At 54.0% G+C, this 15,594-nt stretch overlaps 1 protein-coding gene across 1 annotated transcript in view; it reads right to left on the minus strand.

Moving 5' to 3' along the window:
- LOC306755937 (immunoglobulin superfamily DCC subclass member 3-like) overlaps positions 1-15,594 on the minus strand; it is a gene marked incomplete at its 3' end in the record, with an annotated part of 103,490 nt that overhangs the window by 66,886 nt on the left and 21,010 nt on the right. Inside the window, exons 6-12 of the mRNA XM_079240527.1 lie at positions 13,813-13,978; positions 13,420-13,670; positions 5,417-5,581; positions 4,079-4,267; positions 3,820-3,927; positions 3,634-3,751; positions 3,460-3,592 (exon numbers count right to left, since the gene is read on the minus strand). Coding sequence (XP_079096653.1) covers positions 3,460-3,592; positions 3,634-3,751; positions 3,820-3,927; positions 4,079-4,267; positions 5,417-5,581; positions 13,420-13,670; positions 13,813-13,978 — 1,130 coding nt within the window. The remainder of the gene's footprint in view (positions 1-3,459; positions 3,593-3,633; positions 3,752-3,819; positions 3,928-4,078; positions 4,268-5,416; positions 5,582-13,419; positions 13,671-13,812; positions 13,979-15,594) is intronic.

A 15,594-nucleotide genomic window follows, 5' to 3' on the forward strand; every position in this document is an offset into this window, starting at 1 on the left:
ACCTGGTGACCATGTGGACATGTCCGTAAACTACATGGTGACCATGTGGACATGTCCGTGAACTACCTGGTGACCATGTGGACATGTAAACATGTCCGTGAACTACCTGGTGACCATGTGGACATGTCCGTGAACTACCTGGTGACCATGTGGACATGTGAACATGTCCATGAACTACCTGGTGTCCATGTGGACATGTGAACATGTCCGTGAACTACATGGTGACCATGTGGACATGTGGACATGTCCGTGAACTACCTGGTGACCATGTGGACATGTGGACATATCCGTGAACTACATGGTGACCATGTGAACATGTCCGTGAACGACATGGTGTCCATGTGGACATGTCCGTGAACTACATGGTGACCATGTGGACATGTCCGTGAACTACCTGGTGACCATGTGAACATGTCCGTGAACTACCTGGTGACCATGTGGACATGTCCGTGAACTACCTGGTGACCATGTGGACATGTCCGTGAACTACCTGGTGACCATGTGACCATGTGAACATGTCCATGAACTACCTGGTAAACATGTGGACATGTCCGTGAACTACCTGTTGACCATGTGGACATGTCCGTAAACTACCTGGTGACCATGTGGACATGTAAACATGTCCGTGAACTACCTGGTGACCATGTGGACATGTCCATGAACTACCTGGTGACCATGTGACCATGTGAACATGTCCATGAACTACCTGGTGACCATGTGGACATGTCCGTAAACTACATGGTGACCATGTGGACATGTCCATGAACTACCTGGTAACCATGTGGACATGTCCGTGAACTACCTGGTGACCATGTGGACATGTCCGTAAACTACATGGTGACCATGTGGACATGTCCGTGAACTACCTGGTGACCATGTGGACATGTCAACATGTCCGTGAACTACCTGGTGACCATGTGAACATGTCCGTGAACTACCTGGTGACCATGTGGACATGTGAACATGTCCGTGAACTACCTGGTGACCATGTGGACATGTCCGTGAACTACCTGGTGACCATGTGGACATGTGAACATGTCCATGAACTACCTGGTGTCCATGTGGACATGTGAACATGTCCGTGAACTACATGGTGACCATGTGGACATGTGGACATGTCCGTGAACTACCTGGTGACCATGTGGACATGTGGACATATCCGTGAACTACATGGTGACCATGTGAACATGTCCGTGAACGACATGGTGTCCATGTGGACATGTCCGTTAACTACATGGTGACCATGTGGACATGTCCGTGAACTACATGGTGACCATGTGGACATGTCTGTGAACTACATGGTGACCATGTGGACATGTGAACATGTCCGTGAACTACCTGGTGACCATGTGACCATGTGAACATGTCCATGAACTACCTGGTGACCATGTGGACATGTCCGTAAACTACATTGTGACCATGTGGACATGTCCGTGAACTACCTGGTGACCATGTGGACATGTCCGTGAACTACCTGGTGACCATGTGAACATGTCCGTGAACTACCTGGTGACCATGTGGACATGTGAACATGTCCGTGAACTACCTGGTGACCATGTGGACATGTCCGTGAACTACCTGGTGACCATGTGACCATGTGAACATGTCCGTGAACTACATGGTGACCATGTGGACATGTCTGTGAACTACATGGTGACCATGTGGACATATCCGTGAACTACATGGTGACCATGTGGACATGTCTGTGAACTACATGGTGACCATGTGGACATGTGGACATGTCCATGAAGTACCTGGTGACCATGTGGACATGTCCATGAAGTACCTGGTGACCATGTGGACATGTCCATGAAGTACCTGGTGACCATGTGGACATGTCCATGAAGTACCTGGTGACCATGTAGACATGTCTGTGAACTACCTGGTGACCATGTGGACATGTCCGTGAACTACCTGGTGACCATGTGGACATGTGAACATGTCCGTGAACTACTTGTTGACCATGTGGACATGTCTGTGAACTACCTGGTGACAATGTGAACATGTCCGTGAACTACATGGTGACCATGTGGACATGTGAACATATCCGTGAACTACCTGGTGACCATGTGGACATGTCCGTGAACTACATGGTGACCATGTGGACATGTCCGTTAACTACATGGTGACCATGTGGACATGTGGACATGTCCATGAAGTACCTGGTGACCATGTGGACATGTCCATGAAGTACCTGGTGACCATGTGGACATGTCTGTGAACTACATGGTGACCATGTGGACATGTGGACATGTCCATGAAGTACCTGGTGACCATGTGGACATGTCCATGAAGTACCTGGTGACCATGTGGACATGTCCGTGAACTACCTGGTGACCATGTGGACATGTCCATGAAGTACCTGGTGACCATGTGGACATGTCCGTGAACTACCTGGTGACCATGTGGACATGTCCGTGAACTACCTGGTGACCATGTGGACATGTCTGTGAACTACCTGGTGACCATGTGGACATGTGAACATGTCCGTGAACTACCTGGTGACCATGTGGACATGTCCGTGAACTACCTGGTGACCATGTGGACATGTCCGTGAACTACCTGGTGACCATGTGGACATGTCAACATGTCCGTGAACTACCTGGTGACCATGTGGACATGTCCATGAAGTACCTGGTGACCATGTGGACATGTCCATGAAGTACCTGGTGACCATGTGGACATGTCCATGAAGTACCTGGTGACCATGTGGACATGTCCATGAAGTACCTGGTGACCATGTGGACATGTCCATGAAGTACCTGGTGACCATGTGGACATGTCCATGAAGTACCTGGTGACCATGTGGACATGTCCATGAAGTACCTGGTGACCATGTGGACATGTCCGTGAACTACCTGGTGACCATGTGGACATGTCCGTGAACTACCTGGTGACCATGTGGACATGTCCATGAAGTACCTGGTGACCATGTGGACATGTCCGTGAACTACCTGGTGACCATGTGGACATGTCCGTGAACTACATGGTGACCATGTGGACATGTCCGTTAACTACATGGTGACCATGTGGACATGTGGACATGTCCGTGAAGTACCTGGTGACCATGTGGACATGTCCATGAAGTACCTGGTGACCATGTGGACATGTCCGTGAACTACCTGGTGACCATGTGGACATGTCCGTGAACTACATGGTGACCATGTGGACATGTGAACATATCCGTGAACTACCTGGTGACCATGTGGACATGTCCATGAAGTACCTGGTGACCATGTGGACATGTCCATGAAGTACCTGGTGACCATGTGGACATGTCCGTGAACTACCTGGTGACCATGTGGACATGTCCATGAACTACCTGGTGACCATGTTGACATGTCCGTGAACTACCTGGTGACCATGTGGACATGTCCATGAAGTACCTGGTGACCATGTGGACATGTCCATGAACTACCTGGTGACCATGTGGACATGGTAACTCCCGGCAACACCTACCTGGCTTAACTCCAGGCCCTCAGCTGTGTGGAGTTTTGGATCTCTGACATCATGGAATGTGGGCGGAGCCTCCCAGCTCGCTGCTTTCCTGCAGACGAGGACAGACGGGATGATGAAGATGTTGAGGCACTGACAGAGGATGATGCTTAGATGATGATGAAGGTGAGGTCTCACCTGCGCCTGTACCCCAGCAGTATGAAGAGGAGGCAGCAGAGGATGCAGGCGAGGCCGCTGTGAACGCCAACCAGCAGCGTGGACGTGGAACCTTCGTCGCAGTTACAGCTCCACCCACCTGATAGAGACAAACATGGCGGCTCAGTTTGTTCATACAGGTGACCTGAAGCGAGCTGAAGTTCCTACCTGCAGCAGCGTCTCCGCCCTCGGTCAGAGACACCAGGCGGCGGCTGGGGGGGCTGTTTCCATTTCCGTTGAACGCCACAAGCTGCACCTGATAAACTGCACCTGGTTCTGCAGGAGGGAACACACACTTCCTGGTCACGGTCGTCAACACCATGCTCTAATTGGTCAGACTGCAGATCAGCCCACACGCCTGGCCAAGTGGACAGGTGGGGCTGTCAGACCTTCTGGACTGGACCAGGTGAGGTGAACTCGTACTCACCCAAGTGGGGGATGATGTGAGTATTGATGTGTGCCGGGAAAATCTGCTGTTCCTGGATTTCTGGCTTGGAGACCTCATGGTACTCCAGTTTGAAGCCCTCCAGCTTCCCGGGTTTACTGGGCAGCTCCCAGTACACCTGCATGGCGGTCCGGTTCAGGACTTTGGTGAAGAAACTGGTAGGACTGGGGACTGAAGGATGGACAGAGACAACATCAGTGACATGTGTCAGAAGCAGGTCCATCTGCTGTCAAATGGCTGACACATCCAAAAAACCCCCATGACCCAGTTTACATCGGACATCCAAGTCCAGAACCTTTATTCCTGTGTTGACAAAGACAAGGTTCTGTTCCATGGCGACCAGACTCAGATGTCAGATCAGACTTTAAGGTCCAAAACACATGGCAGATTAACCAGGACAGGTGTGTTGGAACCCATAATCAGAACCAGAACTGGTCCATCACTGATGTGGAAAAATTTTTGTGAGGGATCTGAAGGTTGATGAGGTCTAGGGAAGAACTGATCCTAATGGTGGCTCTGAAAGAGTTTTAGTTCTTTCTTCCTTTCCATCCTTCTGATAAGGAACTCAACCTGTTTCCAGATGAACAGGTGTGCCGACGCCACAACGGGGGCTTCTATTCCCCTGTGAGGGGAAGTCACGCCATTTGTGGTTTTATGGCCAGCGGTAGGTCCTGCACAAAGCGCCGCCGAGCCACACCGGAGTGAAACCTGCAGCTGCCTGTCAGTCTGACTGAACTTCAGCGGCTGATTCCAGCTAAAGAAAGAAAGTTTCATATATCTTTTGGAGACATAAGACAATAAAGCAGCGGTAGGAAACTCCGGTCCTCGCGATGTTTGGAATTTCTCTGCTGCAACACAACGTCTTACGAGTGACGCAGGAGCGACTGGAACAACGTTCCTTTTATCAGGAAGTGATCCTGCAGGAGCGTCATGGCCCGGTCCTGAAGAGCTCCACCCTGCAACGTTCGGACTTTCTGGAATTAGCCATCGGTACGAGTCAGGTGTGTTCCAGCATGAATACTCCAGGCGGGGCTCTCCAGGACCATGGTTGGCCCCTCCTGCTGCGTGACTCTATCCAGAAAGTTAACTTGGCGACAACGGGCCGTTTGTCCCTTACGAACTAAATTAGGTGCATTAGACTCTCCTCTCTTTGTGATAGATGTCTACTGGGAAATATTAGTTTTTATAAGTTGAATATTCTGCGATGGACCGGCGACCTGTCCCGGTCTACCTGCCTTTAGTCTCCTAACTGCTGGGACAGACTCCAGGCCGTGAGGACAGAAAGACAGAAGCTGACTGTGAGGTGTTTAGGTGACGTACCGCCCCCCAGCGTGGTGGCGGTGATGCTGCTGGACCGCTGGCTGCCTCCCTGAGCGGAGTACGCCTTCAGGTAGACGGAGTAGGTGGTGGCGGCGTCAAGGTTGGTGAGGACGTGACTGAAGGTGGTTTTACTGACGGCCTCCTGCAGTTCAGCACGGTCTGGTTCTGGGGACACAGGTGGGACACAGGAAGTACACAGGTGAGACACAGGTGGGACACAGGAAGTACACAGGTGAGACACAGGTGGGACACAGGAAGTACACAGGTGGGACACAGGTGGGACACAGGTAGGACACAGGTGGGACACAGGTGGGACACAGGCAGGACACAGGTGAGACACAGGCAGGACACAGGTGAGACAAAAGTGAGACAAAAGTGAGACACAGGTAGGACACAGGTGGGACACAGGTGGGACACAGGTAGGACACAGGTGGGACACAGGTGGGACACAGGAAGTACACAGGTGAGACACAGGTGGGACACAGGTGGGACACAGGCAGGACACAGGTGAGACACAGGGAGGACACAGGTGAGACAAAAGTGAGACACAGGTGGGACACAGGTGGGACACAGGTAGGACACAGGTGGGACACAGGAAGTACACAGGTGAGACACAGGTGGGACACAGGTGGGACACAGGCAGGACACAGGTGAGACACAGGGAGGACACAGGTGAGACAAAAGTGAGACAAAAGTGAGACACAGGTGGGACACAGGTGGGACACAGGTGGGACACAGGTAGGACACAGGTGGGACACAGGTGGGACACAGGAAGTACACAGGTGAGACACAGGTGGGACACAGGTGGGACACAGGTGAGACACAGGTGAGACACAGGGAGGACACAGGTGAGACAAAAGTGAGACAAAAGTGAGACACAGGTGGGACACAGGTGGGACACAGGTAGGACACAGGTGGGACACAGGAAGTACACAGGTGAGACACAGGTGGGACACAGGTGGGACACAGGCAGGACACAGGTGAGACACAGGGAGGACACAGGTGAGACAAAAGTGAGACAAAAGTGAGACACAGGTAGGACACAGGTGGGACAAAAGTGGGACACAGGTGGGACACAGGTGAAATCAGGGTAAGACACAGGGAGGACAAAGGTGGGACAAAGGTGAGAGACAGATGTGACACAGGTAGGACACATGTGAGACAGAGGTGGGACACAGGTGGGACACAGGTTGGACACAGATGGGACACAGATAGGACACAGGTAAGCCGCAGGTAGGACACAGGTGGGACAGAGGTGGGACACAGATGGGACACAGGTAGGACACAGGTGGGACACTAGTGGGACACAGGTGGGACACAGGTGTGACAAAAGTGGGACACAGGTAGGACACAGATGGGACACAGATGAGACACTGATGGGACACAGGTTGGACACAGGTAGGACACAGGTGAGACACAGGTGGGACACAGGAAGTACACAGGTGAGACACAGGTGGGACACAGGAAGTACACAGGTGGGACACAGGTGGGACACAGGTAGGACACAGGTGGGACACAGGTGGGACACAGGCAGGACACAGGTGAGACACAGGCAGGACACAGGTGAGACAAAAGTGAGACAAAAGTGAGACACAGGTAGGACACAGGTGGGACACAGGTGGGACACAGGTAGGACACAGGTGGGACACAGGTGGGACACAGGAAGTACACAGGTGAGACACAGGTGGGACACAGGTGGGACACAGGCAGGACACAGGTGAGACACAGGGAGGACACAGGTGAGACAAAAGTGAGACACAGGTGGGACACAGGTGGGACACAGGTAGGACACAGGTGGGACACAGGAAGTACACAGGTGAGACACAGGTGGGACACAGGTGGGACACAGGCAGGACACAGGTGAGACACAGGGAGGACACAGGTGAGACAAAAGTGAGACAAAAGTGAGACACAGGTGGGACACAGGTGGGACACAGGTGGGACACAGGTAGGACACAGGTGGGACACAGGTGGGACACAGGAAGTACACAGGTGAGACACAGGTGGGACACAGGTGGGACACAGGTGAGACACAGGTGAGACACAGGGAGGACACAGGTGAGACAAAAGTGAGACAAAAGTGAGACACAGGTGGGACACAGGTGGGACACAGGTAGGACACAGGTGGGACACAGGAAGTACACAGGTGAGACACAGGTGGGACACAGGTGGGACACAGGCAGGACACAGGTGAGACACAGGGAGGACACAGGTGAGACAAAAGTGAGACAAAAGTGAGACACAGGTAGGACACAGGTGGGACAAAAGTGGGACACAGGTGGGACACAGGTGAAATCAGGGTAAGACACAGGGAGGACAAAGGTGGGACAAAGGTGAGAGACAGATGTGACACAGGTAGGACACATGTGAGACAGAGGTGGGACACAGGTGGGACACAGGTTGGACACAGATGGGACACAGATAGGACACAGGTAAGCCGCAGGTAGGACACAGGTGGGACAGAGGTGGGACACAGATGGGACACAGGTAGGACACAGGTGGGACACTAGTGGGACACAGGTGGGACACAGGTGTGACAAAAGTGGGACACAGGTAGGACACAGATGGGACACAGATGAGACACTGATGGGACACAGGTTGGACACAGGTAGGACACAGGTGAGACACAGGTGGGACACAGGTAGGACACAGGTGGGACACAGGTGAGACACAGGTGAGACACAGGTGGGACACAGGTAGGACACAGATGGGACACAGGTAGGACACAGTTGGGACACAGGTGAGACACAGGTGGGACACAGGTGAGACACAGCTAGGACACAGGTGGGACACAGATGAGACACTGATGGGACACAGGTGGGACACAGGTAGGACACAGGTGGGACACAGATGGGACACAGGTGAGACAGGTGGGACATAGGTGAGACACAGGTGGGACACAGGTAGGACAACGGGGAGACACAGATGGGACACAGATGGGACACAGGTGAGACACAGGTGGGACACAGGTGAGACACAGGTGGGACACAGGTGAGACACAGATGGGACACAGGTAGGACACAGGTGGGACACAGGTAGGACAACGGGGAGACACAGATGGGACACAGATGGGACACAGGTGAGACACAGGTGGGACACAGGTGAGACACAGGTGGGACACAGGTGAGACACAGATGGGACACAGGTGGGACACAGGTAGGAAAAAGGGGAGACACAGATGGGACACAGGTGAGACACAGGTGGGACACAGGTAGGAAAAAGGGGAGACACAGATGGGACACAGGTGAGACACAGGTAGGACAACGGGGAGACACGGATGGGACACAGGTGAGACACAGGTAGGACAAAGGGGAGACACAGATGGGACACAGGTGAGACACAGGTGGGACACAGGTGGGACACAGATGAGACACTGATGGGACACAGGTGGGACACAGGTAGGACACAGGTGGGACACAGATGGGACACAGATGAGACACTGATGGGACACAGGTGGGACACAGGTGAGACACAGATGGGACACAGGTAGGACACAGGTGGGACACAGGTAGGACAAAGGGGAGACACAGATGGGACACAGGTGAGACACAGGTAGGACAAAGGGGAGACACAGATGGGACACAGGTGAGACACAGGTAGGACAAAGGGGAGACACAGATGGGACACAGGTGAGATCAGGGTAAGACACAGGTGAGACACAGATGGGACACAGGTAGGACACAGATGGGACACAGGTAGGACAAAGGTGAGACACAAGTGAGACACAGGTAGGACACAGGTGAGACACAGATGGGACACAGATGGGACACAGGTGGGACACAGGTACGACAAAGGGGAGACACAGATGGGACACAGATGGGACACAGGTGGGACACAGGTAGGACACAGGTGGGACACAGGTAGGACAAAGGTGAGACACAGGTAGGACACAAGTAGGACAAAGGTGAGACACAAGTGAGACACAGGTGGGACACAGGTAGGACAAAGGTGAGACACAAGTGAGACACAGGTAGGACACAGGTAGGACACAGGTGGGACACAGGTAGGACAAAGGTGAGACACAAGTGAGACACAGGTAAGACACAGGTTAGACACAGGTGGGACACAGATGAGACACTGATGGGACACAGGTGGGACACAGGTAGGACAAAGGTGAGACACAAGTGAGACAGAGGTGAGACACAGGTGGGACACAGGTAGGACACAGGTGAGACACAGATGGGACACAGGTAGGACAAAGGGGAGACAAAGATGGGACACAGATGGGACACAGGTAGGACACAGGTGGGACACAGGTTAGACACAGGTGGGACACAGGTGGGACAAAGGTAGGACAAAGGGGAGACACAGATGGGACACAGGTAGGACACAGGTAGGACACAGGTGGGACACAGGTTAGACACAGGTGGGACACAGGTAGGACAAAGGTAGGACAAAGGGGAGACACAGATGGGACACAGATGGGACACAGGTGAGATCAGGGTAAGACGCAGGTGAGACACAGATGGGACACAGGTCGGACACAGGTGGGACACAGGTCGGACACAGGTGGGACACAGGTGAGACACAGGTAGGACACAGGTGAGATCAGGGTAGGACAAAGGTGAGACACAGATGGGACACAGGTGAGACACAGATGGGACACAGGTGAGACACTGATGGGACACAGGTTGAACACAGGTAGGACACAGGTGGGACACAGATGGGACACAGGTGAGACACAGGGGGGACACAGGTGAGACACAGATGGGACACAGGTAGGACACAGTTGGGACACAGGTGAGACACAGGTGGGACACAGGTGAGACACAGCTAGGACACAGGTGGGACACAGTTGAGACACTGATGGGACACAGGTGGGACACAGGTAGGACACAGGTGGGACACAGATGGGACACAGGTGAGACAGGTGGGACACAGGTGAGACACAGGTGGGACACAGGTAGGACACAGGTGGGACACAGGTAGGACAAAGGGGAGACACAGATGGGACACAGGTGAGACACAGGTGGGACACAGATGGGACACAGGTGAGACACAGGTGGGACACAGGTGGGACACAGATGGGACACAGGTGGGACACAGGTGAGACACAGATGGGACACAAGTGGGACACAGATGGGACACAGGTGAGACACAGGTAGGACAAAGGGGAGACACAGATGGGACACAGGTGAGACACAGGTGGGACACAGGTGGGACACAGATGAGACACTGATGGGACACAGGTGGGACACAGGTAGGACACAGGTGGGACACAGATGGGACACAGATGAGACACTGATGGGACACAGGTGGGACACAGGTAGGACACAGGTGGGACACAGGTGAGACACAGATGGGACACAGGTAGGACACAGGTAGGACACAGGTAGGACAAAGGGGAGACACAGATGGGACACAGGTGAGACACAGGTAGGACAAAGGGGAGCCACAGATGGGACACAGGTGGGACACAGATGAGACACTGATGGGACACAGATGGGACATAGGTAGGACAAAGGGGAGACACAGATGGGACACTGGTGAGATCAGGGTAAGACACAGGTGAGACACAGATGGGACACAGGTAGGACACAGATGGGACACAGGTAGGAAACAGGTGGGACACAGGTAGGACAAAGGTGAGACACAAGTGAGACACAGGTAGGACACAGGTGAGACACAGATGGGACACAGATGGGACACAGGTGGGACACAGGTATGACAAAGGGGAGACACAGATGGGACACAGATGGGACACAGGTGGGACACAGGTAGGACAAAGGTGAGACACAGGTAGGACACAAGTAGGACAAAGGTGAGACACAAGTGAGACACAGGTGGGACACAGGTAGGACAAAGGTGAGACACAAGTGAGACACAGGTAGGACACAGGTAGGACACAGGTGGGACACAGGTAGGACAAAGGTGAGACACAAGTGAGACACAGGTAAGACACAGGTTAGACACAGATGAGACACTGATGGGACACAGGTGGGACACAGGTAGGACAAAGGTGAGACACAAGTGAGACACAGGTAAGACACAGGTGGGACACAGATGAGACACTGATGGGACACAGGTGGGACACAGGTAGGACAAAGGTGAGACACAGGTAGGACAAAGGTGAGACACAAGTGAGACAGAGGTGAGACACAGGTGGGACACAGAGAGGACACAGGTGGGACACAGGTGAGACACAAGTAGGACACAGGTTGGACACAGGTGAGATCAGGGTTGGACACATGTGGGACACAGGTGAGAGACAGACGGGACACAGGTGGGACACAGACAGGACACAGGTGGGACACAGGTGAGAGATAGATGGGACACAGGTAGGACACAGATGGGACACAGGTGGGACACAGGTAGTACACAGGTGGGACACAGGTAGTACACACGTGGGACACTGATGAGAGACAGATGGGACACAGGTAGGACACAGGTAGTACACACGTGGGACACTGATGAGAGACAGATGGGACACAGGTAGGACACAGGTAGTACACAGGTGGGACACAGGTAGGACACAGGTGGGACACAGGTAGTACACACGTGGGACACTGATGAGAGACAGATGGGACACAGGTGAGACACAGGTGAGATCAGGGTTGGACACAGGTGGGACACAGGTGAGAGACAGATGGGACACAGGTGGGACACAGGTGAGAGACAGATTGGGACACAGGTAGGACACAGATGGGACACAGGTAGTACACAGGTGGGACACAGGTAGGACACATGTGGGACACAGATGGGACACAGATGGGACACAGGTGGGACACAGGTGAGAGACAGATGGGACACAGGTAGGAGACAGATGGGACACAGGCAGGACACAGGTGGGACACAGGTAATACACAGGTGGGACACAGGTGAGAGACAGATCGGACACAGGTAGTACACAGGTGGGACACAGGTGAGAGACAGATGGGACACAGGTAGGACGCAGGTGGGACACATGTAGTACACAGGTAGGACACAGGTGAGAGACTGGTGGGACACAGGTGGGACACAGGTAGTACACAGGTGGGACACAGGTGAGAGACAGATGGGACACAGGTGGGACACAGGTGGGACACAGATGGGACACATGTGGGACACAGGTAGGACACAGGTAGGACACAGGTGGGACACAGATGGGACACATGTGGGACACATGTGGGACACAGGTGAGAGACAGATGGGACACAGGTGGGACACAGATGGGACACATGTGGGACACAGGTGAGAGACAGATGGGACACAGGTAGGACACAGGTAGGACACAGGCAATACACAGGTGGGACACAGGTGAGAGACAGATGGGACACAGGTAGTACACAGGTGGGACACAGGTAGGACACATGTGGGACACAGTTGGGACACAGGTGAGAGACAGATGGGACACAGGTAGGAGACAGATGGGACACAGGTAGGACACAGGTGGGACACAGGTAATACACAGGTGGGACACAGGTGAGAGACAGATCGGACACAGGTAGTACACAGGTGGGACACAGGTGAGAGACAGATGGGACACAGGTAGGACACAGGTGGGACACATGTGGTACACGTGGGACACAGATGGGACACAGGTGAGAGACTGGTGGGACACAGGTAGTACACAGGTGGGACACAGGTGAGAGACAGATGGGACACAGGTAGGACACAGGTGGGACACAGATGGGACACATGTGGGACACAGGTAGTACACAGGTGGGACACAGGTAGGACACAGGTGGGACACAGGTAGTACACAGGTGGGACACAGATGGGACACATGTGGGACACAGATGGGACACAGGTGAGAGACAGATGGGACACAGGTGGGACACAGGTGCGAGACAGATGGGACACAGGTAGGAGACAGATGGGACACAGGTGAGAGACAGATCGGACACAGGTAGTACACAGGTGGGAAACAGGTGAGAGACAGATCGGACACAGGTAGTACACAGGTGGGACACCGGTAAGTTGCATCAGACCGTAATCTGGTTATATTATTAACAGAAACGGGACGAGAACTGGATCAGAACCAGTGTCTCAGCGTTAGTTGGACCTTCCTCAGTTCTCCTCACCTCCCAGCCGTCTGGTGTGCAGGACATATCCAATAATCTGCTTGCTGTTCTGCTCCTCCGGCTGTTCCCAGGTCACCTGCATGCTGCCAGAACTCAAGGCTGTGGCCCGGAGCCCCGCTGGGGCTCTGGGCAGTTCGGACCCCTGGCTGATGGCAAGCCAGGCGCTGGCCTGGTTGGTGCCAGCACTGTTTTCTGCAATGCACTGATAGATGGCTTCATCCTCAGGCGTGATACGGGTAATGGCCAGGGTCCTGGAAGGGACAGTTTGGGGGTTGGTTGTTAGGTTCTGCAAGTACCGGAATTTCAACCTGTTCCTCCTAGAACTGGACCCTCAGCCCAGTCCTAGTCCTGTAGGAAACGGCCCTTAGCCTGTTCTCTGTGTGGCTGTCTTACGTGTTTCCGTTGGCGAGCTTGACGTTGCTGCTGGGATTGAGGACTTTGCCGTTCTTCAGCCAGATAAGGTGTGGCTCCGGGACGCCAGTGGCCGTGCAGCTGAAGACGGCACTGCCCCCTGCTGGTCTGGAGACAGACTGAGGCCATTGGACAAACTCTGGAGGAGCTGCAGACCAGAGAAGATCTCTTAGGAACACTTCACTGTGAGGGGGTGCTGCCTTTTCTGACTTTTTAAATTCAAAGACCTGAAGACTAAATGTGAATTTATGACTTCATCACAGACCTCTATACCTTAAGGCAGGGAGTCGGTACCCTACGGCAGGGAGTTGGTACCTTAGGGCAGGGTGTCGGTACCGTACGGTAGGGAGTCGGTACTGTAAAGCAGGGAGTTGGTAACGCACGGCAGGGAGTCGGTAACGTAAGGCAGGGAGTCGGGACCGTAAGGCAGGGAGCCAGTACCTTACAGCAGGGACTCGGTACCGTACAGGAGGAGGTCGGTACCCTACGGCAGGGAGTCGGTACCGTACGGCTGGGAGTCGGTACCGTACGGCTGGGAGTTCGTACCGTACGGCTGGGAGTCGGTACCGTAAGGCAGGGAGTCTGTACCATACGGCTGGGAGTCGGTACTGTACGGTAGGGAGTCGGTAACGTACAGCAGTTAGTCAGTAACGTGCGGCAGGGAGTCGGTAACATCAGGCAGGGAGTCGGTAACATAAGGCAGGGAATCGGTGACGTAAGGCAGGGAGTCGGTAACGTAAGACAGGGAGTCGGTACCTTAAGGCAGGGAGTCAGTACCGTAAGGCAGGGAGTCGATACCTTAAGGCAGGGAGTCGGTACCCTACGGCAGGGAGTCGGTACCTTAAGGCAAGGAGTTGGTACCGTAAGGCAGGGAGTCGGTACCGTCACGTAGGGAGTTGGTAACGTACGGCAGGGAGTCGGTAACGTAAGGCAGGGAGTCGGAAATGTAAGGCAGGGAGTCGGAAATGTAAGGCAGGGAGTCGGTACCTTAAGGTAAGGGAGATGTACCGTAAGGCAGGGAGTCGATACCTTAAGGCAGGGAGTTGGTACCCTACGGCAGGGAGTTGGTACCTTAAGGCAGGGATTCGGTACCGTAAGGCAGGGAGTCGGTACCGTAGGTTAGGGAGTCGGTACTGTAAGGCAGGGAGCTGGTACCTTAAGGCAGGGAGTCGGTACCCTACGGCAGGGAGTTGGTACTTTAAGGCAGGGAGTCAGTACCGTAAGGCAGGGAGTTGGTACCATACGGCAAGGAGTCTGTACCATACGGCAGGGAGTCGGTACCGTAAGGCAGGGAGTAGGTACCCTACGGCAGGGAGTCGGTACCGTAAGGCATGGAGCCAGTACCTTAAGGCTGGGAGTCGGTACCGTACGGCAAGGAGTCTGTACCATACAGCAGGGAGTCGGTACCGTAAGGCAGGGAGTAGGTACCCTACGGCAGGGAGTCGGTACCGTAAGTCATGGAGCCAGTACCTTAAGGCTGGGAGTCTGTACCATACGGCTGGGAGTCGGTACTGTACGGTAGGGAACCGGTACCTTACAGCAGGGAGTCGGTACCTTAAGACAGGGAGCCGGTATCGTAAGGCAGGGAGTCGGTACCGTCAGGCAGGGAGGTGGAAACGTACGGCAGGGAGTCGGTAACGTGCGGCAGGGAGTCGGTAACATACGGCAGGGAGTCGGTAACATAAGGCAGGGAGTCGGTACCTTAAGGCAGGGAGTCAGTACCGTAAGGCAGGGAGTCGATACCATACGGCAGGGAGTCTGTAC

This window comes from Telmatherina bonti (genome assembly GCF_933228915.1).
Source record: "Telmatherina bonti genome assembly, chromosome: 5".
NCBI lineage: Eukaryota > Metazoa > Chordata > Actinopteri > Atheriniformes > Telmatherinidae > Telmatherina > Telmatherina bonti.